Source organism: Nyctibius grandis, chromosome 4, assembly GCF_013368605.1.
Source record: "Nyctibius grandis isolate bNycGra1 chromosome 4, bNycGra1.pri, whole genome shotgun sequence".
Lineage (NCBI taxonomy): Eukaryota > Metazoa > Chordata > Aves > Nyctibiiformes > Nyctibiidae > Nyctibius > Nyctibius grandis.
In genome coordinates, this window is record NC_090661.1 from 39,067,910 (window position 1) to 39,093,728 (window position 25,819).

Below are 25,819 nucleotides of genomic sequence, written 5' to 3' on the forward strand. Positions count from 1 at the left end.
ATCCCCCTGCCGGGGCAGGATTGCCTAGACCATATCACACAGGAACGCGTCCAGGCGGGTTTTGAATGTCTCCAGAGAAGGAGACTCCACAACCTCTCTGGGCAGCCTGTTCCAGTGTTCAGTCACCCTTACAGTAAAGAAGTTTTTCCTCAAATTTAAGTGGAACCTCCTGTGCTCCAGCTTGCACCCATTGCCCCTTGTCCTGTCAAGGGATGTCACTGAGAAGAGCCTGGCTCCATCCTCTTGACACTTGCCCTTTACATATTTATAAACATTAATGAGGTCACCCCTCAGTCTCCTCTTCTCTAAGCTAAAGAGACCCAGCTCCCTCAGCCTCTCCTCATAAGGGAGATGTTCCACTCCCTTAATCATCTTCGTGGCTCTGCGCTGGACTCTCTCTAGCAGTTCCCTGTCCTTCTTGAACTGAGGGGCCCAGAACTGGACACAATATTCCAGATGCGGCCTCACCAGGGCAGAGTAGAGGGGGAGGAGAACCTCTCTCGACCTGCTGACCACACCCCTTCTAATCCACCCCAGGATGCCATTGGCCTTCTTGGCCACAAGGGCACACTGCTGGCTCATGGTCATCCTGTTGTCCACTAGGACCCCCAGGTCCCTTTCCCCTACACTGGTCTCCAACAGCTCTGTCCCCAACTTGTACTGGTACATGGGGTTGTTCTTGCCCAGATGCAGGACTCTACACTTGCCCTTGTTATATTTCATTAAATTTCTCCCCGCCCAACTCTCCAGCCTGTCCAGGTCTCTCTGAATGGCTGCGCAGCCTTCCGTTGTGTCAGCCACTCCTCCCAGTTTTGTGTCATCAGCGAACTTGCTGACAGCGCACTCTAATCCCTCATCCAAGTCATTAATGAATATATTGAATAGTACTGATCCCAGTACCGACCCTTGAGGGACTCCGCTAGACACAGACCTCCAACTGGACTCTGTCCCATTGACCACTACTCTCTGGCTTCTTTCCTTCAGCCAGTTCACAATCCACCTCACTACCCGATCATCCAGACCACACTTCCCCAGTTTAGCTGCGAGGATGCTGTGGGAGACAGTGTCAAACGCTTTACTGAAATCGAGATAGACCACATCCACAGCTTTACCATCATCTATCCACCGGGTAACATCCTCATAAAAGGCTATCAAGTTGGTTGAGCAAGACTTCCCGTTGGTGAAGCCATGCTGAGTGCCCCTAATGATCCCCCTATTCTTGATGTGCCTAGAGACAGCACCAAGAACAAGTTGTTCCATCACCTTTCCGGGGATGGAGGTGAGGCTGACTGGTCTATAGTTACCTGGGTCCTCCTTCCTGCCCTTTTTGAAGACTGGAGTGACATTCACTTTCCTCCAGTCCTCAGGCACCTCTCCCGTTGCCCACGACTTATAGAATAAGAAATAGGTGGTACTAACAAAACTGGAGATTTCACCTGATTCTTATTTCTATCGTGGTAGTGTCCACAGGGTGCTATATGTTATGAATCGGAAGAAGCTATGCTTTTTTATAAATATGTAGATTGTTATTGTTTCATTAATATGCTTAAATTCATTTTTTGGGCCTGGGTCTTTTGTAGAGAGCAGCATTTGCACATTTCCCGGAGTTATATGACTTTGCTCTCTCAAATGTAGCTGCAGTAGATACTCGGGATTCACTGGTGAAGTTTTTTGGACCCCTTAGGTAAGTTATCAAAATGAAATTTAACGTGAAATTGAAATTCTTAGTTCTCAGTATGTTTTCATTTAACAAATTTCTAGCCTTTTTCTTTCTGACTTCTCATGTACCTTCTCAGGTCTTTCTGACTTTGTTGTGGTGCCTTTAGATCTGCTGAAATAGGGAGACGGGGAGTTTGTAGTGAAGTACTAGAATTCCAGTATAAGAAAAATACCTTTATTTTCCTTTTTTTCTAATGAATGTGAGAAAGTACTAATTTTGTGGAAAGTAACTAGCTGCTTAAAGTAATTGTAGCAGTAATTAACCTAAGAGTAGTTAACCTCGAACTTTTTTAGTTTGGCTTTTTTTACTCTATTCTGTACAAAAATTACCACAGAAATCATAAAAGTATACAGTACAGTGCAGTTAATACAGTGCTAAATGTTGTGACTAAAAGGGTAACAGTCTGTTTTTTGACAAAGGCAATGTGTGGTCTGTTGTTTGGTTCTGTTTTCAGGTACACGTCTGTCACTGTTTAAGGCTGGGCCGGCTATTAAACCTGTGCAGACGCGCTCTGTTAACCCAACCCTGCCGCACCACCCCCCCCCCCACCCCCCGAAGGGAAAGGGAAAAGGGAGAGAGACTTACGGGTTGGAAAGTTAAAACAGTTTTTAGAAAGTATAATAATAATATTGGAATAATCAAATATATACAAAACCAAGATCGAGCTCCCCCACTGGCACTGCAGGGCAGGCGCCAGGAAGGCCCAGGCTGGGCCCAGCAATGGTCGAGAGCTGGATTCAGGAATGCACGGATCGGGATCGGGGGCAGCAGGAAAACGGACAGAGTCCTCTATGGCCACCGGCCATAGCAGAAGGGCGAGAAGGGAGAATAAAGGGCCGAAGGCTCAAGCAGCAGAAGCAGCCCAAGCCTCAAGCAGAAGGGGTGAGACCCTCGTGATCCCCCCGCTTTATACTGAGAATGGCGTGTATGGGATGGAATACCTTGTTGGTCAGTTTTGGGTCACCTGCCCTGTCCGCTCCTCCCTGCAGGTGCCACCCCCCTTCGGCTCTTCACTCGTAAGCAGTGAGGAATTCAGCAGTGACCTTGGTTTCTCTAAGAATAAGTACAGCAAGAGCCTTTCTGCACAACATCCCTACTGGTGCCTCAGCGATAACTACAATCTTCGAGCATTATCAGTCCTGGAAGCAGACACTGTCTGCAAAACATGCAGTTGATTTCAGAAAGTGCAGTTACTTAGAGGAGACTTAGCTGAAAGTAAAAATCACTGAAAGGAAAATTGGCCTGGTTTAGGCCAAACGAGGACAACGTCTTGAAACGATAAAAAAATCTTCACACCTTTTGCATTTGTTGGAGATGATGAGTGGTTCAGCTTAGACCCGTGGCTGAGCACGCTTCACCCATGGAAGTGTCCTAGAGCACTTTGTAACAATTCCAAAAAGAAATATGTTAAATATCTCAAACTTCACGTGAAGTACTGATCTGTAATTGCTGGTGTCTGATGAAATTCATAGTTGGAAATTTTTTTTTTTTCCTTAAAAAAAAAAAAGTGGTAAGTGGTCTCCCTCCTGTTTCAGTGTTAAGTGACACATGCATCTGTTTTTCCTTCTGCTGTGCAGCTCAAACGTTCTCCACCGGGTGGCATCATACCTCTGCCTACTGCCGCCCCTTCCTGAAGGGGAAGACTCAAGCTATGAAAAGGAGTTTCTGCTGGAGTTGCTGGTAAAACTATAATTAATATTGCTTGTATTTTTTCATTGCAAACTTAAGATATAGCTAAGTCTAGCAACCACACTGAAGTAAAGTAGCCATTTAGGATCTTTTGCTGATCCACCTGTGAACCACAGTGGTTTTATAGCAGTAAACTGGATACTAAAATGGTGTTTAAAACCATATAAATTAAATATTTGAAAATGTTTATTTATAAATGTAGTTTCCCTGAGAAACTAGTGTGTGTGTGTTTGGTGTAATTGTAAAGGTCAATAAGCAGAATCTCAGCAACAGTTTTGAGTTCTTCTGGAAAAGCTGTTGCTTTTTATGTAGTAACCTATTTTTCTTCTTTAAAAACATCTGCTAAAGTAGATCTAGATGTTCAGTATCTATTTGGTTCCTCAAGCCTATTTGAAATACTGTTTGATGCACGTAATGGGTTTTTTTTTGGATATTACAGTAGGTTTCTAATCTGATATCAGAATGACATGGCATAGCTGTTTTTAAAATCTGTTTCATAGGCTTATTTTGTGGTTGTTGATTTCTTTAAAAATTGTTCATCCAATTTCCTAAGGTTTAGATGGTAGTAATACGATTCTTGTGGATACCATGGAAAGAGATTTGTTCAGATGACATATTGTACTATTAGGTGGATTTTTTTTCTCCCAAAGAGGGAACTAAGACTAGCTTTTGCTGAATGAGCAGTGTTAGTGAGCTGTTGACCATATGTTTAATGGAAAACAAAACAAATTTCATTTGAAGTTGATTCTCTGCTAAGCCTTGACTGAATATTTTCAGTTCTGTTGTGCCATTTTTGGTCAGCTGAGTAGCCAAATGATTGTTTGACTCTAGTACAATGACCGATAGTTGGACTACGTGTTTGTTCATATTTTGATGCCACTCTGAGCATTTATATTTAATTAAAAAAATCAAACCAAAACAAAACCAAAACTTGTTGAAAGAGAGAAAATGGCAAGTGACCACCAGCAGTCTTATGGATTAATGTATGTGTTTCAAAGATAGCTTTATTGTTCCTTTTTGACTTACGGAAGTTCGTTCCCTTTCTTTAGGTTTCCCGTCATGAGCGACGAATATCTCAAATTCAGCAACTCAACCAGATGCCTCTTTATCCCACAGAGAAGATTATTTGGGATGAAAATATTGTACCAACTGAATATTATTCTGGAGAAGGTATGATTAGTAGTTCAGTAGATGTTGAACAGGACAGTAAATGCTGCAAAAAAAAGCAGTTCTCATGTCAATGTTCATTCTGTCTTTGGAACTTACATGCAGTACTTTGGCATCTTCCATTACCTTAGAGTAAGGTCAGCTTTTTTCTGAGTTGTGAATCAGGAACTCTGAGATGATATTGTTAGCAAATTTGTTACGGATTTAAAGAAAAATCCAAAGGCCTATGTTTACACAAATACATTTATTTGCTTCTAATCTGTGTAACAGATGTGCTATACCATAAGGTGTAGCACAAGTAGTTATAGTAAGGTGAAACAGATTGTAAACATGCAGCAGAAAAGCTGTTGTCTGTACTTTGCTCTTAAGTATGTTCAAGAAAGCCTTTTTAAAATGAAGAGAAAGAGTGGTAATGGGAGGAAATTAACACTAATTATCTTACTCTAATTTCAAGGTAGAAGTGTACACATAGTCACTGAAAGATAGTATATGCACTCTAAATTCAGAACCTAGAGTTCTTGCTCGATGTGCTCATGGTCAAAGAAGCAAACTGCAGGTATTGCAAACAAGGAATTATGTCATTTTAAGCTTTGCAGTAAACAACACATTGTTGTCTAGCTACTTTAAAACACTGTTGTGCTTTTTAAAATTTATGCTGAAAATTTTAGTGTGAATCATGAGAATTTGCATTAGGAATGTGAAAATTTTAATTTGGAACATGGGAATTCCAAATAACAACATATATCTTCAAAGATGAGTGTAAAGTGAGTTTCTGGTTTGAGCAGTGAGTATTCTGTACCCTCCTCCATGTAGTTTTGATTCAGAGTTTTTTTCTTGTGTAGGTGTGAGCCTTAAGTTCAGCTTTACTGTCATTCAGACTGTATTGGAAGGCTGACTTTGCAGGACTTAACTTGTGCATGCACTGTTTTGTGTATTTCATGTTTTATTAGCCAAATATATTAATCACAATGCATGTGTTACTGCTGGAGTGGGGGGGCATGAGGAGAAAGAGCAACTCATCACACCTGTTTCTGTGCTGTTTTGTGAATTTTTAATAATGCATTAAAGAAATTTATTTAATGGTGAAGTGTAATTTTGGCAAGTAACAGTGGTTGCTGGTGGAAACATTTCCTCCTTCTGTGGTGAGCTCTTTTGCTGTTATTATCTGTGTATTGATAGCACTGTTCTGAAGCATTTCTGTTGCTGTCAGATTGTTACAAGTATTTTTCTGTTTTGCTTCTCTCAGTTTACACTTTTTCTTTTTAATCTCCCTGTATTCTCCAGCACTGATTTCAGACAAGACAGTTTTGTTTTCATGGTCTTGGGGTTTTTTGTTTTTCTTAAAAGTAGCTATGTTCTTTTGGTCTAAAACTTAAATAAGAGTAATTTAGCCCAAGAAAGATAGGTGTATTGTTTCTATTTTCTTCTAAAAATGAGGGAAGAAGAATATCTATCTGATGAATGCTGTGCAGCCTTAAAGAGGTGTTGCTTCAGGCCCTGCCCTTTCTGCATATAACTAGCTTTACAGGACAGGGTTTATTACTTGGTGTTGGGAAATGTGTTAAAATATTTTATCACCGTGAGGCTTTCCAAAATAGAAATTACTGTGTTCTGTCACCTTTCTTCACTGCCATTGTATCTCAGTGCATGTGAAAGCCAACATGTATTATATACACCAGTGAAAGGTTTCAAGGATAGTATTTCAAGTTACAAAAGCTTGATGCTTTCACCGATCTTAAGCATAGATGTTAAACTACAACATTAACAGTAATGTTAAATGAGTAACATATAAGAATTTTTGTTATGGAAAATGTGTGTCTAAGACCTAAGAGTTTAATACTCCTTGTTTAGTTATATCTAATCTTCCCATGTTTTCATTCGCATTAAAAAAACCCATCTATAATCCGTAACAGAAACTTTTGAAGAAAATTGTGTATTAAAATTTGCTTTCTTGGCTTAAAACTTTTTTCTACATTAATGGTTTTTGTGGCTTCTAGTAAACATAAAGGATTGGAATTGGGGAATTGTTGGATAATGCATTTTTTTTATTAGTTAATGAGCTTTTTTCATCATTATTTAATGGTGGCTTAATTGTTGAATTCCCAAAGTACTATTACTTTGCCCTGCATTTGTTTTTTTATAAAATTAATTTTGTTGTAGTCTGAATACAGGGAAGGATTCAGTCTTTAAATAGTTCACTGGACTACTGCCAGAAGGATGACAATTCCTTTAATTTTGTGCAGGTTCATTTACAGAAAACCTGAAAATTGGAGGGAAGGAAGGAGAAAAATGTGTACCTTTTAGTGACATATATTTATAAAAGGAGTGGTGCTTAGAATCTCCCAGGATAACAACTATGGTGGTTATAGAATGATGTGTGTATGTATTTATGAGTTCATAGAACCAATATATTAATTGCTGTTCTTTTTGTTTATCCATCAAATACCTCTTCCCTTCCACCCTTACCCCCTTAGGCTGCCTTGCACTTCCCAAATTGAATCTGCAGTTTCTGACTCTTCATGACTATCTGCTGAGGAACTTCAATCTCTTCCGCTTAGAGTCTACCTATGAGATCAGACAGGACATTGAAGATAGTGTCAGTAGGATGAAACCATGGTAATATTTATTAACTGTTGCAAACCAGTCAGTTCAACTTCAGTTGTGATCAAAGTGCATTTGAGAATTAATAACTGGTATTGTGTATATATGAAGTACATAGTAACAAATGTACTTTAAATTATTGCATAGGTACTATGTTTTATGCTAACTTCTTCCGTAAGGTGTTGCCATCCTGTGGGATGGTCTTGTAAGGGTGTGTTGATATGTGTCCCTGTAGATGTGTTAAGACAGTATGTTGGACACTAACGACCAACCTTTGTTGTGTTAAGACAGATGAGTTAGCTTTCCAAAAGTACTAAACCTTGACGAACGTTACAAAATCTGGAAACTTTACCACCAACTCTTCTGGTTTATGAGAGGTATTACTGAGTATTCTTGAATTTACCATCTGCCACGTTTTGATCCACGTTAGTTTTCAAGGGTCGTTTGGTGTGATATCTCTTATACTCAGTAGTTGCTTTTTGTTCTATTCCCTTTTTTCTTCTTTGAGTTGTTTGTTTTTTTTTTTTTTGTACTGCCAGCATAAGTTGCCTGTTTCTTGAAATATAAGAATAAGTCAGTTCAAGTCATAAGACTGTTATGCTTCAGTTCTAAAACACAAGATTATGTGAATCTACTCCAGTAGCATGTAAAATTAAGACTTCTACTTTTGTCTTAGAGCTGCCTGTGAGGTAAATTGTTTCACTGTTTAAAAAAAGGAACTGAATCTGTTATCAGATAATGACTTACAAAACTTTGGTGTTTGAGGGGTTTTTGCTCTTGTTTTTTTTTTTAGGTTATCAGAATATGGAGGTGTGGTCTTTGGTGGATGGGCTAGGATGGCGCAACCCATTGTCTCTTTCACGGTGGTGGAGGTGGCAAAGCCCAATATTGGTGAAAACTGGCCCATGCGAGTACGAGCAGATGTTACAATTAATTTGAATGTCCGAGACAGCATCAAAGATGAATGGGAAGGTATTTACGTTCTTTGAAATAAGGTGCTCAAAATAGATGCTCATCAAAATACACTTGGATGTAATCTTTTTGTAAGAAAGTTGTTTGTTTGTTTGTTGTTTTTTTTTTTTTTTATCCGAGATACAGATTTGGCAATCTTAATACACTGTTTAAAAGTCAGTTACTCAAATTCTAAGTCTGAGAAGTTTATGCTTACCTAAAATGAAATACTAAAGTATTTACATGTCCATTGGGAGCAGAATGTTTACTATTTCAGACTGATGTCATTCAGTTTGTAACTGTAAAATTCTGCCCTTTGCAGGGAATGTGGAAAAGTAACTTAGCATTTTAAGTTAATATGCATGATAATAATGTCATATTGGAAAAGTAGTGGGGAATGTGATATCTGTCTCATATACACATGGAGAGGACAGATTTTACTTCAAACCAGTGCATTTTAGTAGTTTTCAGTATATTTGATTGGTGTTAGGAAGTGCTGACTGTAACAAATACTGTTTCTTATAAGTATCCACAAGCAACTCTTCTGTTGCTTAGGGAACTGAACTTTAGTTGACCGTGTTGGCAGGTGTCATAGAAGCATGTACTTGGACTTGGATTATCAGTAAATGTCACTGCCTTCTCTTTTGTTAGAGAAACCTGTTAAATGTCCTGGAGCTGCATAGTGTGATTGCAGGTCACGTCGCACAGATGCTAAAGCTGTATTGTGTGATAAATAAGCAGATACAAGTTTGGGAATGTATATTTCTATTAAAGTAGAAAAGCTAGGAGGACAGCAGCAGACTTTACTGTACTGAAGGTAGCTATATAGTGGTGCACCTTGCTTTTTAAATCCTAGAACAACCTCTCTGATTTCAAAAGCAGTAATGCTTTCACTTAATCAAAACTGAGGTGAAGAATTGATGAATCATTGCCTGACAGGGTCTTGATGAAACTGCTTTAGATTGCTTTAGGACCTAACTGTCTTAGATCTGTGAGAATCTGTAGGTATACTGAAGCAAAGGATTAGTGTTCAAAATTGGAGAAATTGCATTTTAAAAGTAGTGTATAATTCAACAGGGATGCATATTAAGATACTAAACTTAAGCAAGACCAAGTCAGTGCACAAATGCATGTTGGGGGAATAACTTGTTAGGTGGTAACTCTGCAGAATTAAAAGAGTCCGAGGTCATCATTGATCAAAAGCAAATGTGACACCACAACAATGTGTTACTGCTGAGGGAAAAAGAAGAACACTCAACCAAGTCAAATTGGGATTTGTAAACTGGAATGTAGCATGGAAAACAAGTAACTTGGTTCAATGACCTTTTACCCTATTCAGCAGATAACTAAAGTAACTTTGTTCAGGATTTTGTGCCCAGTTCTAGGTACTGCACTTAAATTGTTGTAAAAAAATTGGAGGTTAGTCCAGGAGAAAGCAATAAGAGCTTAATAACACACTGCTTTTGAGATAAGACTGAAAATATCTCGGTTGTGTAACCTAAGTAAGATTATTGGGAGAAGAATAATCTTGAAATAAATAAGTGTTGTCATGAAAAAAGCAGTCAATTTCTTCTTTTCATATGTGAAGTCCTAGCAGATACTAGTGTGCAAGAATAGTGGAAAAGATGACAGTATCCTATGGTTCTGTAACCTCTAAGTTAAAGGCATATTCTGTAACAGAACACATTATTCTCTAAACAGGTGGGGTTTTATTTAAAATAAGTTTTTGTGTATTCTATTGTATATATATTAAGGAATGGAAAAGGAAAATGGCATTCGATCAAATCACTGAATGTTCCTTTTCGGAATCAGGTCTGCGTAAACATGATGTCTGCTTTTTGATTACGGTACGTCCCACGCAACCTTACGGCACCAAGTTTGACCGACGACGACCTTTTGTTGAGCAAACTGGCCTGGTGTATGTCAGAGGCTGTGAAATCCAGGGCATGTTGGATGAGAAAGGACGTGTTATTGAAGAAGGTGTGATTACCAAAACTCGTTTGATAGAATTTTTTTTCCTCTTTTTTTTTTTTTTTTTTTTAATTGTTTTTTGTTAACAGCCTAATTGTTGACTGGCTTTTCTTTTTAAGCAATGCTCACTGAATTCATTACCTGCTTGAAAAAACAAACCGATTCCATCAGCAGTCTGGAGAAAGGTTAACTTGTTTCCTCTGGTAAAATCTGATGTAATTAGATAATTAAGTAAATCCAGTACATTTTTATTTTAGGAATAAAATGGCTTATATTCAAAAACTCTATTAGAAATGTGATGAAAACATGAAATAAGAATGTTTGTAATGCCATGCAGAAATTAGTTTCATTATATGAATTTGTCCAAATTTCATTTCAGAAATGATTATGGATCACTTATTTGAATGGTAATCTGCTTTTAACACTACTTCGAATCCTGATCTTACTGTTTCCTTATGGGCAGGACCTGAACCCAAACCAAGACTTAAAGGGGATTGCAGAACATACAGAGTATTTCTGGACCCGAACCAGTATCAACAAGATATGACCAATACAATCCAAAATAGAGCAGAAGATGTTTATGAGACATTTAATATAATAATGAGAAGAAAACCAAAAGAAAACAATTTCAAGGTAAGGTACTACTCATTGATTATTAGGATAAGAGTTTGTCTGAATATGCAGCTGTACTGAGACATGTTCATTTTAGATGCATGTCGTTAGGCTTTTTAGGGGGCGTTGGATCACTTCAGGAAGTTAGAGCTTGTCAGCTGGTGATAACTTCCCCCTACAGCTAAGTGTTGAGGTAACTGAAAATCTGAACACTCCTACATCATTTGAGTATATAATAAGATAATACTTTGTAATTTCAGTCTTTTAACAGGTATCCTACAGATTAGTTGTATTTGGCCTTTTGGGTCAAGGGAGTATGTGTAACGTTTTTGTTATCTGATATAATAGTGGACTAAAGGAAAAGAAGGAGTAACTAGTCAAAAGGTGAAAATCAGAGAAACCTGTTATCTTTGGGAGCATCACTGGCTCAGTTTCTTATTAGGCTTTGGAGGGTGTCAGACGAGATTTTTAGCACTGATATATTTGATAGTCCTTATAGAAATCGTATGCTAACTGGAGCTTTGTCGATTGAATGGTGCTTTTTTTTCTGCCCTAACAGTTTTCACACAGTTGCAGTGCATGGTTCTTTGGCATTTTACTTCCTTGGGTATTCATTGTCAAGAGAGCCTTCAGGGAATTTGGTTAGAGTTCAAAATAAACCTGTTGCTAATGCATTACAATGCTGCATATGGCCTATAAGGAAGATTAAAATTATGCACACGTTCAATTCAGTTTTGCATATGAATTCAGCAAATGTTGTTTTTCAGGAACCTTATCAATAACTTAGCTTTCCTTACCCTCTGTTAAAGCAAGAAGAGGGAAAGTTTTCCAGCAAAGCTGAAATGTATATTTGAGTTTCTAGAATTGTGAATTGACTTAAATTTAAGTTTGACCGAGTGGTCTGTGTTGCCCATAGTAAACTCTTTTGATCAGGTGGCATAATTACAGAATCATAGAATCGTTTAGATTGCAAGGCAGCTCTGGTGATTATCTAGTCCAAGCCCCCTGCTCAAGCAGGATCACCTACAGCAGGCTGTCCAGGACCATATCTAGTTGGATTTTGAATATTTGCAAGAATTAAGAATCCGGAACTTCTCTGGGCAACCTCTTCTAGTGCTGAATTGTCCTCACAGTAAAGGAGTGTTTTCTTGTGGTCAGATGGAATTAATGTGTTTTAATTTGTGCCCATTGTCTCCTATCCTGTCACTGGACACTACTGAGAAGAGTCTGCCTCCTTCATCTTCATTTCCTCCTATCGGGTATTTATCACATTGATACGATAGCCGCTGAGCACTCTCTTTTCCAGGCTGAACAGTCCCAGCTCTCTCAGCATCTCCTCATGTGAAAGATGCTCCAGTCCCTTAATCATCTTTGTGGCCCTGCACTGGAGTCACTCCAGTAACTACACGTCTCTCTTTTACCGAGGAGCCCAGAACTGAACACGGTGCTCCAGGTTCAGAGATGGGATGCCATTCAGACGGACCTGCAGAAACTTGAGAAGTGGGCCCATGTGAACCTCATGAGGTTCAACAAGGCCAAGTGCGAGGTCCAGCACCTGGGTCAGGGGAACCCCTGGTATTGATACAGGCTGGGGGATGAAGGGATTGAGAGCAGCCCTGAGGAGGAGGATTTGGGGGTACTGGTGGATGAAAAGCTGGACATGAGCCAGCTATGTGCACTCACAGCCCAGAAAGCCAATGGTATCCTGGGCTGCATCAAAAGAAGCATGGCCAGCAGGTCAAGGGAGGTGATTCTGCCCCTCTACTCCGCTCTCGTGGGACCCCACGTGGAGTCCTGCGTCCAGCTCTGGAGTCCCCAGTACAGGAAAGACATGGATCTGTTGAAGCAGGTCCAGAGGAGGGCCACAAAAATGATCAGACGGATGGAACACCTTTCCTATGAGGAAAGGCTGAGAGAGTTGGGGTTGTTCAGCCTGGAGAAGAGAAGGCTCCAGGGACATCTTATTGCAGCCTTTCAATACTTAAAAGGGGCCTATAAGAAAGATTATGACAGACTTTTTAGTAAGGCCTATAGCGATAGGACAAGGGGTAACAGTTTTAAACAAAGAGGGTAGTTTCAGACTAGATCAGGAAGAAATTTTTTACAATGGGGGTGGTGAAACACTGGAACAGTTCGCCCAGAAAGGTGGTAGATGCCTCATCCCTAGAAACATTGAAGGTCAGGTTGGACGGGGCTCTGAGCAGCCTGATCTAGTTGAAGATGGTTCCTTCTTATTGCAGGGAGGGTTGGACTAGGATGACCTTTACGGGGTCCTACCAGCCCAAACCGTTCTGTAGTTCTATGATTTAGCCTCAACAGTGCTGAGCAGAGAGGAAGGACCACCTCCCTTGACCTGCTGGCAACTTCCTAATGCAGCACAAGATACTGTTGGACTTTTTTTGCTGTGAGGGTGCATTATTTTATATGCCTGAACATACTTCTTGTATGCATGCTCAGTTTCTTTGCTGTTAGATCATTTAGACCTATGAATCTTTAATGTTCCTTGGGTTTTCCATTATGAAAATGCAACATGAATGAAAAACTGCCTTTCTTTTGGTGTCTTAAAATTATGCATCGCATAATTGAAGTGATTTTCATTTTAAAGGAATCTACAGCAAGTTCTGTGCAGATGGATAAAGAGGGAGGCAGAAAGACTGACTCTTTTTTTTTCTGTATCTGGAAAGATGCCTCTGGTGTGGAACAGTAGCTTGTGGTCTGCACAGAGCATTTTGGTGCCATCCAGCTGTGGATTGGTATACTGGAAGTACTTCATAGAGAGTCCTTTATAACTTTAATAATCAGTTCTGTTTTTTTTTAATATAATGTTGTGTGTCTGTGGCAGGTTCATTTTACGTTATAAGCACAAGTGCTCTCTGCCAAAGCCTGTTGGTGTGCCAGCACTATAGATGTGGTTTTTGTTCACATACGTATGCACTTTTGTGTAGTCAGAAGGCAAGTGCTGCAGTGAATACTTAAGTTTGCTCAGAATTGCTGTTAGATGTGAGTGTAGCTTTGAAATTTGTACTGTGTACTTGCAGCTGGTATTCTGCTGGTAGACAAAGAGGCAACCTTTTTAGATAAGGAAAGGACAGAGCATATAACTTAACATCAGTCTTAAATTTTATACTGCTAAGTTGCCTCCAAGTTAATAACTTTACAGAGCTATCACAGAATCCACAGCATGGTTGAGATTGGAAGGAACAGAGTCACAGATTCACAAAGTGGTTGAGGATGAACAGACCTCTGGAGATTATCTAGTGCAAGCCCTGCTTAAAGCAGAGCCAACTAGTGCAAGTTGTTCAAGATCTTGTGCCTTTGTGCAGTTGGAACTGCATTTCTCCAGTGATGGAGACTGCATACCCTGTCTAGACAACCTGTTTCATTGTTAAATTACCCATGCAGTAAAAACTTTTTCATGTATTTAAGTGGAATTTCCTGTATCTCAATTTGTGTCCATTGCCTCTTGTCCTTTCACAGGCCACTACTGAGAGGAGTCTGGTTACATTGTCCTTACTTCCTTCACCCCCCTTTTTTTTTGTTTCTACAAACTGATAGAATTCCCCACCACCACTTGAGTCTTCTCTTTTTGAGGCTAAACAATCCCAGCTCTCTCAGCCTCTTGTGTAACAGATTCTCCAGTCCCTTAATAATCTTAGTGGCCATTTGCTGGACTCATTCCAGTATGTCTGTGTCTCGTGTCCTGAGGAGCCCAGCACTGGACACAGCACTCCAGATACGGTCTCACCCAGGCTGAGTAGAGGGGAAGAATCAGAACCTTTATAGAGGTTGGTTATTTAAGCAGGAATGATGAAGACATTACTTTGATTCCTGGAATGATACAACGCAAGCAGGAAAAGGGCAGAGAATACTGCCCTTCGAAGCTGGATATGGAAATTTAGACCATCAGAATAAAATTCCAATACTTTGTTTTGGAATTGACTATTCTTTACAAGACTGACATTTGAAAGGTTTGTATTATATTCTGGTGTGGACTGCTGATGTACTATGTTTGCCATCTGTTTGTGTCCACGTTTGTTGGCACGGTAAGTTGGAGGATCTGGAAATCAGCACAGGTTTCTTCTGCTGAAGAGCGGATGCATGATGTCCTAATACCAAGTTTTGAGTAAGGTGGTTGTTGAAGACTTGCCACTAAAGTAGCCCTTTAACAGGAAGACTAAAGTTCAGCTACCTCTTAGTTAAAATGCACACCCTGTGTGCAAGTCCAGGGTCTGGAGCGTTGGTGTTTTCTTGGTAGGGGGAAAAGAGAGAAGATGCTGACATAAGAGTAGAGAAATTAATTTAGGGGTGAAGAGCAAGCTTTTAGAGGGAAACTTTAGTTGGCTGCAGGGATGAAATTTATAGGGTTGAAGGAGAAACCTTTAAGCTGCATGAGGGTGTTCTTGAATTTATTGGATTTCTAGTAAGAACTGGATCTAGGTTTTAGGGGGGATGAGGCATTCATTTGCCGTACAGTTGAGCATTACACTAAATATGAATTGTATGCTGGTCAAAGCAAAGAGTAAATGTTTTTAAATGCCCTGTGTCTATAGTCTTCAAAAAGCCTGACATAAGGCTTACCATTTGCTGCTTCCAGAAATTGATAGCTCAATCAGTATCCACAAAGCTGAATTTTTTTAGAATATGTATGTGGAAACATGTTGGGGACTCTGTGGAGTCATCAGTTGTCTTGTTGGATTAGTGAATTTAAGTGGGGAAAGAAAGGGTTGAGAGGCAAGGAAGGTGCACTCCAAGACTGTACATAGAAACCCCGTGTGCACCAGCAGTATAATCACGCAAAAGTTTTAATGCATTTTTGGTATAAACAGCTTATGAAAGTCCTGGAGAAGAACCTCAAGCAGAAATACGTGTAGCTATTGATAAAACGTGAATTGTTCGCTTGTTGTAAAACCAGAACGATAAGCTAGGGCCATAGCAGACACTTTTTGTTGATAGGTTATTTTGAACTTTTCCTATTTTTTTTTGTCCTCTGAGTGTTCTGGAATGAAAAGTTTACTGATAGTACGATCCTTTTAACTAGCTCTTTACTAACAGGACAGTTTAAGCATTATGTGATTTGATACTGGTGTTTTGTTGCATTTATACACTGTATATATGTTGACTCAATCTAACCAGACACCTGTCCATTAAAGACTGTTACATGTGAGCGTCTTAGAATAGACCTGATTAATCTTCAGTATGTCACATTTTCTTGGTAAAATGTCAGTCTTTACAATGATATTTTTTTCTATTTTTCTAATGTGCAGGCTGTTCTAGAGACTATTAGGAATTTGATGAACACAGATTGTGTGGTTCCTGACTGGCTGCATGACATCATTCTCGGATATGGAGACCCAAGTAGCGCACACTATTCGAAAATGCCAAATCAGATTGCAACTCTGGATTTTAATGACACTTTCCTGTCCATTGATCACTTAAAAGCTAGCTTTCCTGGATACAATATTAAAGTCACTGTTGACAATCCAGTTCTGCAAATACCCCCCTTCAGGTGATCTCAAAATCTTGCTCTGGTATTCTTGATGAAGTGTGTTGTCAGGTGAAGTTGAATTTAGTGGTTGAAGGGAAATACTCTTTTTTTTTTTTTTTTTTTTTAAGAAAATATGTTAATATCAAGATTTAAATAAGTTACATAACAGAGGTAACTATACTACAGTTAGGCTCAGGACCTGCTTCTGCCCTCTTCCAGGAAAAAAAACGTATCAGACCATTGCTTGTAGATCAGCCTATTGAATATATGGGAAAAGCAGCAGTATGAGATAGATAGATAGAATCTAGACATGTAGTATTAGGTCTGCATTATGGTATCTAGCCTCCTCAAGTTCAGCCTAAACATTTTCAGTACATAGTTTCCTTACATGTCTCAGTAAAGCCAAGCTAAGAGCAGCAATTTCAACATCAGTTAAAATTTGAGCTTTTGGAAACACCATTCAATCAAAATAAAGAATTAAGTCTGAAATCCCATATTGCTTATTTTATTTTAGAAATGGTTTCTGAAGTAGGATGCCTACCTTTGTGACTGCTAAATGTTTTGTTTCAGTGGTGCTGTTCAGCATTTTTAGACTTGACAGTTCTGTCCCTCCTGGTGGACTTCCTTGGACTTTGGCAACTGGTTTTCACAGTGCATAGTGTTGGAGAATGGTTTCTTCAGCTGAACTGAAGAAACTATATCTTTTTTCCCTTACAAGTTAATGAGAATTGAAATACGTTTCCTTTTGAAGGAATAGATTTGACTAGGGAGGAAAAAGATGGCTTTCCCCCAGCACTAGTCAGCTTTTATCATGGCTAAATTGAACGTTGAAAAGCAGGGAGGTAATCTTCCATGCTTTTTTTGAAACATTGCAGGTAGAATTTGTGTGGAGAAGGCACTAAGACTATATAATGATATGAAAATAATCTGAAAGTGTCGAGACAAGATACCATGCACAATTTCCCTCAATGAACTAGTGTTCATTTTCAGTTCATAGATTAAGTATGGATATTCCCTTTATGAAGAGCTACTGCTCTTCCTACCTCTGCATTTGTCCTGTAAAGAGACTGAGATTATTGCTGTTAAAGATGTCTGCATTGTTGTCTCAAGATAATTGGATAGTCATTGGAATTCCTTCACTGTGATTTGTTTCTGAATTAGAGAAGCGTGCTAATATATGATACAGAGGGCTATAAAAAAATTGAAATGGGAGCGTAAAAGTCTTCATGTGTTGGAGCAGTTTAGAACATTGACATATCTTGTGTAAAAAAAAAAAAAAAAAAAAAAAAAGTTCATCAGTTCTAGAACAAAATTAAGTTATTAATGCTGAACAGACAGTGCTGGTGACTTTCTATTATAACTTTACTCCTGTCCCTTCCATTTTCATTTATGAACTCTGCCTTCAGTGTTTTTCCAGCTGACTGCTCTTGGCTTTTCAATATATGTGAAGAGCACATTTGACATACTTTTTGTCAAATATGCTTTCTTAAAATCGGCTTCATCAATTTATTGTCATGCCTTTTCCTTATCCTCATTAATACTTTGTCATCTGCAACTCTTGTTTCCTGGTTGTGTGAAAGTTTGTCTTAATGGTGATGAAAAAATCTTTCTGTGTAAACTTCTAAGACAGTCTGGTATCATAGTGAGCATGTTGAAGCGTAGTCTTAAATTATATGTTACAGGATAACTTTCCCAATAAAGGGAGGTAAAGGACAGAAAAGGAAAGAAGAGGATGGGAATGAAGAAAAACCTGAAGAAGCTAAAACACTGATTGTAGAGCCTCATGTCATTCCAAACAGGGGACCATATCCATATAATCAACCAAAATGGTAATAAATGGATTAGAGCTTGTTTACAAATGGTAACACATGCATAGCAGTTCATTTTCAGAAATACTTAATATTTTTGATTATAAAGGAAATGTTATTTTGATTTCATTACCAAAAGAAAATTTGAATATGAGACTGTTTTGGTTTATATTTAAATCAAACCATTCTAGTATCCCCTCTCTGCTAAAAAATTCCCTTGAAGAATGAGAAATATCGTCTTTTAGTATTGTGTCAGGACTTTGAATATTAGGAGAATCATAACTAAAAAATTTTACAGCATTCTCAGTAGATTGTAATGAAAGGCAATCTTTTAGATAGGATAATTTTTTTCTCATGTGGACAATGTGATTTACTGTCTTGCTTAGAAATTGCAAGATTGTCATGTCTATATAGAAGATAGTTGTAATGATGGTTTAATTTATATAAAAGTTTGCAAGCATGCAGTTCTGGAGAAACAGGTAGCCCATTAATTTAAATCAAACTAGCTAAAACAATTGCTTTTATCAAAACTACTGGTAAAATCTATCAATTCTCTGATCTTATTTTGCTTTGTTACAGCAATACTATTCAATTTACCCATACTCAGATTGAAGCTATACGTGCGGGAATGCAGCCTGGGCTAACTATGGTAAGAATATTTTAAAGGATTTTTATAGTGTTATTTATTTGACTCTGGCTTTGGGTACATTCAGTGAAATACCAGTAATGCCCATTTCTGTAGCCTTGCTGAGGTCACTCTGTTAATAGTTTAAAAATTCGAAAAATTAACATGCAAAGGTTCAGCATCCTCCCATCTTCACAAAATTGTACAGAAACACATTTAATCTCTGTATAACTGTCCTGTCCTTAGGACCTTCTACGGGGCTACATAAACAGAAGCAACCAACTAGGAGGGTTGCAACCAGCTCCAAAAAGGAGAAAAGTAATTGGTATAGGTGACTCCCTGCTAAGGGGAACGGAGGGCCCCATATGCAGGCCAGACCCAACTCACAGGAAAGTCTGCTGTCTCCCTGAGGCTCGAGTAAGGGATGTTGCCAGGAGGCTTCCTGAACTGGTGAGGCCCTCTGACTACTACCCACTATTAGTATTCCAGGTGGGTAGGGATGAGATTGAAGGGAGAAGTCCCAGGGCAATCAAAAGGGACTTCAGGGCCCTGGGGCATTTGGTGAAGGGGGTAGGTGCACAGGTTCTATTCTCCTCAGTTCCTTTGGTGTTAGGAGAAAATAGGGAAAGGACTATGAAAATACAACAGATTAATATGTGGCTAAGAGACTGGTGCTGTAGGTGGGATTTTGGGTTCTTTGACCACGGGGCGGCTTTCATGGCACCGGGCCTGCTTATGCCAGATGGGGAACAGCTGAGTCAGAACGGGAAAAGGGTTATGGCCCAGAAGTTGGCAGGGCTGGTTAAGAGGTCTTTAAACTAGGTTCGATGGGGGAGGGGGACAAGACCAGGGCAACTGCAAATGAACCTAGGGGCGACAGGCCTGCATTGGGGGCAAGACCGTTAGCCCAGCTGAAGTGCATTTACACCAATGCACGCAGTATGGGCAACAACAGGAAGAGCTAGAAGCCACTGTACAGCAGGAAGGTTATGATGTGGTTGCCATCACAGAAACGTGATGGGATGACTCTCATGACTGGAGTGCTGCTATGGATGGCTATAAGCTCTTTAAGAGGGACAGGCGAAGCAGGAGAGGCAGTGGGGTAGTGCTGTATGTTAGGGAGTGCTTGGACTGTGTCGAAATTGAGGAAGATGGTGAGGATGACAAGGTTGAATGTCTATGGGTAAAGATCAGGGGGAAGGTTGGCGGGGCAGACATAACAGGTGGGAGTCTGTTATAGACCACCCAACCAGGACGAGCAGGCGGACGAGGTGTTTTACAAGCGGCTGTCAGAAGCTGCCCGGTCGCCGGCCCTTGTACTCGTGGGCGACTTCAACTTGCCAGATGTCTGCTGGAAATACAACATGGCAGAGAGGAAGCAATCTAGGAGGTTCCTAGAATGTGTGGAGGACAACTTCCTCATGCAAGTGGTAAATGAACCCACTAGAGGAGGGGCCCTGCTTGACCTGTTGTTTGTGAACAGAGAAGGACTGGTGGGAGATGTGAGGGTCGGTGGCCATCTTGGGAATAGCGACGATGAAATGTTAGAGTTTTTGACAGTGGGGGAAGTAAGGAGGGGCAAGAGCAGAACTTCTGCCTTAGATTTCCGGCGGGCAGACTTTAGCCTGTTTAAGAGGTTGGTGGACAGAGTTCCTTGGGAGATGGTCCTGAAGGGCAAAGGAGTCCAGGAAGGCTGGACATGCTTCAAAAGGGAATTGCTAAATATTCAGGAGCAAGCTGTCCCGGTGTGTAGGAAGACAAGCTGTTGGGGAAAAAGACCGGCCTGGTTAAACAGGGAACTTAGGCTAGAACTTAAGGAAAAAAAGAGAGCCTACTTGCTCTGGAAGAAAGGTCGGGTAACTTGGGAGGTCTATAGGGATGTTGCCAGGTCGTGTAGGGAGAAGATTAGAAGGGCCAAAGCTCAATTAGAGCTTGATTTGGCTACTACAGTCAAAGATAACAAAAAAAGCTTCTACAAATACATCAACAGCAAAAGGAGGGTCAAGGAGAGCCTCCACCACTTGCTGAATGAGGAGGGTAGTGTAGTATCAGGGGATGAGGAAAAGGCAGAGGTGCTCAATGCCTTCTTTGCCTCGGTCTTTAATGTCAAGACCGGTTGTCCTCAGGAGACTCGGCCCCCAGAGCCTGAAGTTAGGGACAGGGGACTGTGTGAACCCCCTGTAATCCAGGAGGAGACTGTTAGTGACCTGCTGTGCCAGTTGGACACCCACAAGGCTATGGGCCCAGATGGGATTCACCCCAGAGTAATGAAGGAACTGGCAGATGAACTTGCCAAACCACTCTCTATTATCTACCAGCAGTCCTGGTTAACTGGAGAAGCTCCATCTGACTGGAAATTAGCAAATGTAACGCCCATCTACAAGAAGGGCCGGAAGGATGGTCCAGGGAACTATAGGCCTGTCAGCCTGACCTCAGTGCCAGGCAAGGTGATGGAACAGGTCATGCTGAGTACCATTACACAGCACATGCAGGACAATCAGGGCATTGGGGCCAGCCAACATGGATTGGCAGGTCCTGCTCGACCAACCTGGTCTCTTTCTATGACCAAGTGACCCGCTTAGTAGATGAGGACAGGGCTGTGGATGTAGTCTATCTAGACTTCTGTAAGGCATTTGACACTGTCTCCCACAGCATCCTCCTAGACAAACTGGCTGCCCGGGGCTTGGATGGGTGGACTCTTCGATGGGTTAAAAACTGGCTGGATGGCTGATCCCAGAGAGTGGTGGTGAATGGGGCAAAGTCCAGCTGGCGGCCGGTCACTAGCGGTGTTCCCCAGGGCTCAGTTCTGGGGCCGGTGCTGTTCAATATCTTTATAGACGATCTAGACGTAGGGATTGAGTGCACCCTCAGCAAATTTGCAGATGACACGAAGCTGGGTGGGAGTGTCGATCTGCTGGAGGGTAGGAAGGCCCTACAGAGGGATCTGGACAGGTTAGATAGATGGGCCGAGACCAACGGCATGAGGTTCAACAAGAACAAGTGCCGGGTCTTGCACTTCGGCCACAACAACCCCATGCAGCGCTACAGGCTGGGGGAGGAGTGGTTAGAAAGCGGCCTGGCGGAAAGAGACCTGGGGGTGCTGATCAACAGCCGGCTAAACATGAGCCAGCAGTGTGCCCAGGTGGCCAAGAAGGCCAATGGCATCCTGGCCTCTATTAGGAATAGTGTAGCCAGCCGGTCTAGGGAAGCGATCATCCCTCTGTACTCGGCACTGGTGAGGCCGCACCTTGAGTACTGTGTCCATTTCTGGGCCACGCACTTCAAGAAAGATGTTGAGGTGTTGGAGCGAGTCCAGAGGAGGGCGACCAAGCTGGTGAAGGGTCTGGAGGGTCTGACCTATGAGGAACGGCTGAGGGAGCTGGGGTTGTTTAGCCTGGAGAAGAGGAGGCTCAGAGGTGACCTTATTGCAGTCTACAACTACCTGAAGGGAGGTTGTAGTCAAGTGGGAGTTGGCCTCTTCTCCCAGGCAACTAGCAATAGGACAAGAGGACACAGCCTCAAGCTTTGCCAGGGGAGGTTCAGGTTGGACATTAGGAAGAATTTCTTTTCAGAAAGGGTTATTAGACATTGGAATGGGCTGCCCAGGGAGGTGGTGGAGTCACCATCTCTGGATGTGTTTAAGAAAAGACTGGACATGGCACTTAGTGCCATGGTCTAGTTGACATGGTGGTGTCAGGGCAATGATTGGACTCGATGATCCCAGAGGTCTCTTCCAACCTGATTGATTCTGTGATTCTGTGTGTTTCTGTGGCTGGAGACTTTCCACAACAACTGAATTCACTTTTTCAGTGGTTGGATTGCTAGTTTTAGACTGTAAAGCTTTTGCCATGTCTGTCAGTTTTGGCTGTTTTAAATTACTTGCATAATTTTTAGTTTGATCTAACTCCATTAAAGTAAATGAAAGTCATTGAGTTGTCTTCAGGGAGTTGTTTTTCCTGTGCAATCCTTTATATCCTCCTGACTTCTAGAACTAAGAAGTTACAAACCAAACCAAAGCTGTAGATTTGTTATGAAAATGATTTTTGATCAGTGAATTTCTGCAAAGATCTATAAGGTTTACCACTCTCAATTAGACTTTGACTACAAGTACCCATCTCCCAGTGTAGTCGTCTGTCCTGGTAGTGACTCAGTGGACTATTTGAATGACTTTTCTCTGATACTCTTGATTTCTTCTTGGTCTATATAGGCAGTAATTCTAATTTTTAGGTTTTTGTGTTGATATTCATTAGTACCATACTCTTCCTCCTCCCCTTCCTCCTTAAGTTTTACCACTCCCTATACACTCTGTAGCTAGCACACAAAAGATGCATGGCAAAGGAAAAAATGAACTTCCGTGGAATTGTATGCCTTTTGTTCTCTCCCTGTCTAGGTGTGCTGAAATTCGTAGTGTTGTAAATGTGCGTAAAAGTTACCTGAGTTCTTGGCAGTGTTTTTGAGTATGGTATGTTTTCTGGTAGAACACAGCAGAGCTTTCTGGTTGTTGATAGAGTATGAACTTTAAGGTCTATTTAGAAATAAAAGCTCTTTTTTTGAATGCTGTGAAAAAGCCATGGTGATAGATGCTTTAAATTTGGTTATTAAACAATACTAGAAGGGTTTTTTTGGAATGATTTGAACCGCTGGGTTTTACATAACTAGAGTTTTTGTCTAAGAATACCCACACCAGTGGATAGGAGTATTGTTTTCTATCAGTAATATTGTCAATAGCAAAGAAGGTTAGGAAGTGAAAATATTTCTTACCATTTTGTAGTATATAATTAACACAAAAAATACTAGAGAGGGGGTCTCTAAGTCAGCTGTTTTTTATTTTTGTCTTATTTTTTTAAATTCCATTGCATACTGTTTGTTAGTATCATTTAATATTTGTCGAACTAGTAATGACCTTCAAATGCAAGTGTGTAATGCATTATAAACTACCACCTACCTCACTTTTGGAAGGCTTTAAAGAAGAAAAGTAACTTCCTGTGCCTGGTAATCTGTCAGCTTTCGTAAATATTTGAGAGGATGGTCGTTATATAATTCAGATTTTTCTACTAAAACTGCATTTGTTGGTTTTTAAGAGGTTAGAGAATGAGAGTCTGTTAGGTCAAAAGGAAAAAACAATGACAAAGTTAGCTTTTTGTTTTTGAGGATGTATTCCTGTTTTTTATTTTTGTTTTGTTTTTTATTACATCCCGTTTTGCAGGGAGAGAAGGCAGACTGAGAAAACAGTTACATAATATAGGCCTATGTTTTATTTTCTATCATTATGCCATGTATTTCTTTCAAATATTCTGAGAAGTACAATCCTACTTGCTTCTGAATACAGTCATCAATGAGATTATTTAATTAAAGCAAGTGTGATTTCATAGCAATTTGTAATTTTATGTGTAGCTACGTATGAAACCTGCTATTCTGTGCTTCTTAATGCTGAACAAATTACTTTGAGATGCTTTTTAATACTTGGATACTTTTAAAATGTCTCAGGTGTCAATTTTTGAATGTTGTTGGTATAATTGAGCCTATAAAAATGTTAACTGTCAGTATGACTTCTATATCATCAGTTGTAGATTTTTGAGTAAAGAAGAATGGACTCTTTTTTGTTGTTGTTCTTTGTATCTGCCTCACCTTATTCTTTTTCAATTATGTGTTTTGATGCTTTTTTCACCATTTCCTCTATGTTTAGCCCGTCTTGAGGCTAAACAACCTTTTTTCTCTGAGGTCTGTTTTCATGGGTTGCAAAACAGAATACTATTTCAAATGCTGGATTACCATATTCCTCTTAGGCAGGAATCTGCCTAACTGGTCTGAATTAGTCTTTCATGATATATTGTATTTGAAGTTCACAAAAGCCAGCAAGTAATTGCTGGATTACTGTATTCCTCTTAGGCAGGAATCTGCCTTGGCATTGGGCTAAGACTTTCATGGTGTATGTACATGTTCTTGAAGTTCACAGAAGCCAGCAAGCAATTGTACATGAAACAGAAGATTTTTTTATTGTTAATGCAGGATGTCAGTGTCTTGTGAGACTGTTCTGCTTTTTTCCCAGCTGGCTATGTGTCTGTATTGTGCAATATTCTGGTAAATTGTGTGTTGATTTTTTTTCTTTGTTTTTAATTTCTGTTGTTGTTGCTTTTAGGTGGTGGGTCCACCTGGTACTGGAAAAACTGATGTAGCAGTCCAGATAATATCCAATCTTTATCATAATTTCCCAGAACAACGAACTCTTATAGTTACCCACTCTAATCAGGTAAAGTGTTACTCATGTATGAAATTTTCCGGCAATTAACATCAAGAAGAACAGCAGGTATTGAGATCAGTAGGTTTGGGATTGCAGTTGTCTCTTAACAATGAAAACTTGAGTTGGCTTCTGCGCAGTTTTGCCAGTTTCATAATGTGAAATTAAATTTTGAATTTCATGTTTGTAGTTCTGAGCTATTTATCAGAAGTTTTCAATATGCTTAACTGGTTGCAGGTAGAAGCTAGGAAGTATTTTGAAAGAGTGTCTGCCTAATTCTTACAGTTGCACATTCACTGCAGGCATGCCAGATTTTTGCTATCTTTCTCAGACACTGATTGCTCTGTGCTTCGTGCTTTTAAGGGAAGGCATGAAAGGTATAATGGCTTCTTCAGCTGAATGCTTGCTTCCCATTCATAAGAAATGGAGTCTAGCTCCTAATTCTCAAGCATATGTCAATAGTGATTAGAGTCTTAAAGATTCTTCGTGTAAGTCTGCATCTGGTTTGGAAGGATCTGTTTGGAAACCAGGGTCATCTGTTTCCTGGTTTCCCTAATTAGTCTATCCTATCTCAGTTATGTGCTATTTTAACTGAGCATACCACTTGAAAACATTTCATCTTTGTCCATCGAAGCAGGATCAGGTACTTACACTGTTGATCAAAGAATGGTGGATGAGGCTTCATTTTGGTGAGTTACAACCTGGAATAATACAGGCCAGTCTACAATGGGTTGCAGGAGAGTAGCAGGTAGTGAAGTTGAGAGAAAGTGTTGAGAGCACGTCTGTTGGGGAGAAAAGGAAGGAAATAATTTGAGGCAGATAGAAGACTCTTCTTACCAGACAAGACTTACATGAGAACATGAACTTGAAATTGTACTTCAGGAAATAAACTGTATCTCAGCAGGGTTCATTCCCCATGCCTTGACACTGTACTTTAACATGTTTGCATGAC

General features: G+C 40.2%; 1 protein-coding gene across 1 annotated transcript in view; it reads left to right on the forward strand.

Annotated features, from left to right (window-relative positions):
• AQR (aquarius intron-binding spliceosomal factor) overlaps positions 1-25,819 on the forward strand; it is a 67,395-nt gene that overhangs the window by 18,585 nt on the left and 22,991 nt on the right. The window contains exons 13-23 of the mRNA XM_068398798.1: positions 1,581-1,684; positions 3,298-3,400; positions 4,459-4,579; positions 7,051-7,192; positions 7,971-8,149; positions 9,941-10,108; positions 10,563-10,732; positions 15,976-16,217; positions 17,879-18,025; positions 18,584-18,653; positions 24,769-24,879. Of these exons, the coding sequence (XP_068254899.1) occupies positions 1,581-1,684; positions 3,298-3,400; positions 4,459-4,579; positions 7,051-7,192; positions 7,971-8,149; positions 9,941-10,108; positions 10,563-10,732; positions 15,976-16,217; positions 17,879-18,025; positions 18,584-18,653; positions 24,769-24,879 (1,557 nt within the window). The remainder of the gene's footprint in view (positions 1-1,580; positions 1,685-3,297; positions 3,401-4,458; positions 4,580-7,050; positions 7,193-7,970; positions 8,150-9,940; positions 10,109-10,562; positions 10,733-15,975; positions 16,218-17,878; positions 18,026-18,583; positions 18,654-24,768; positions 24,880-25,819) is intronic.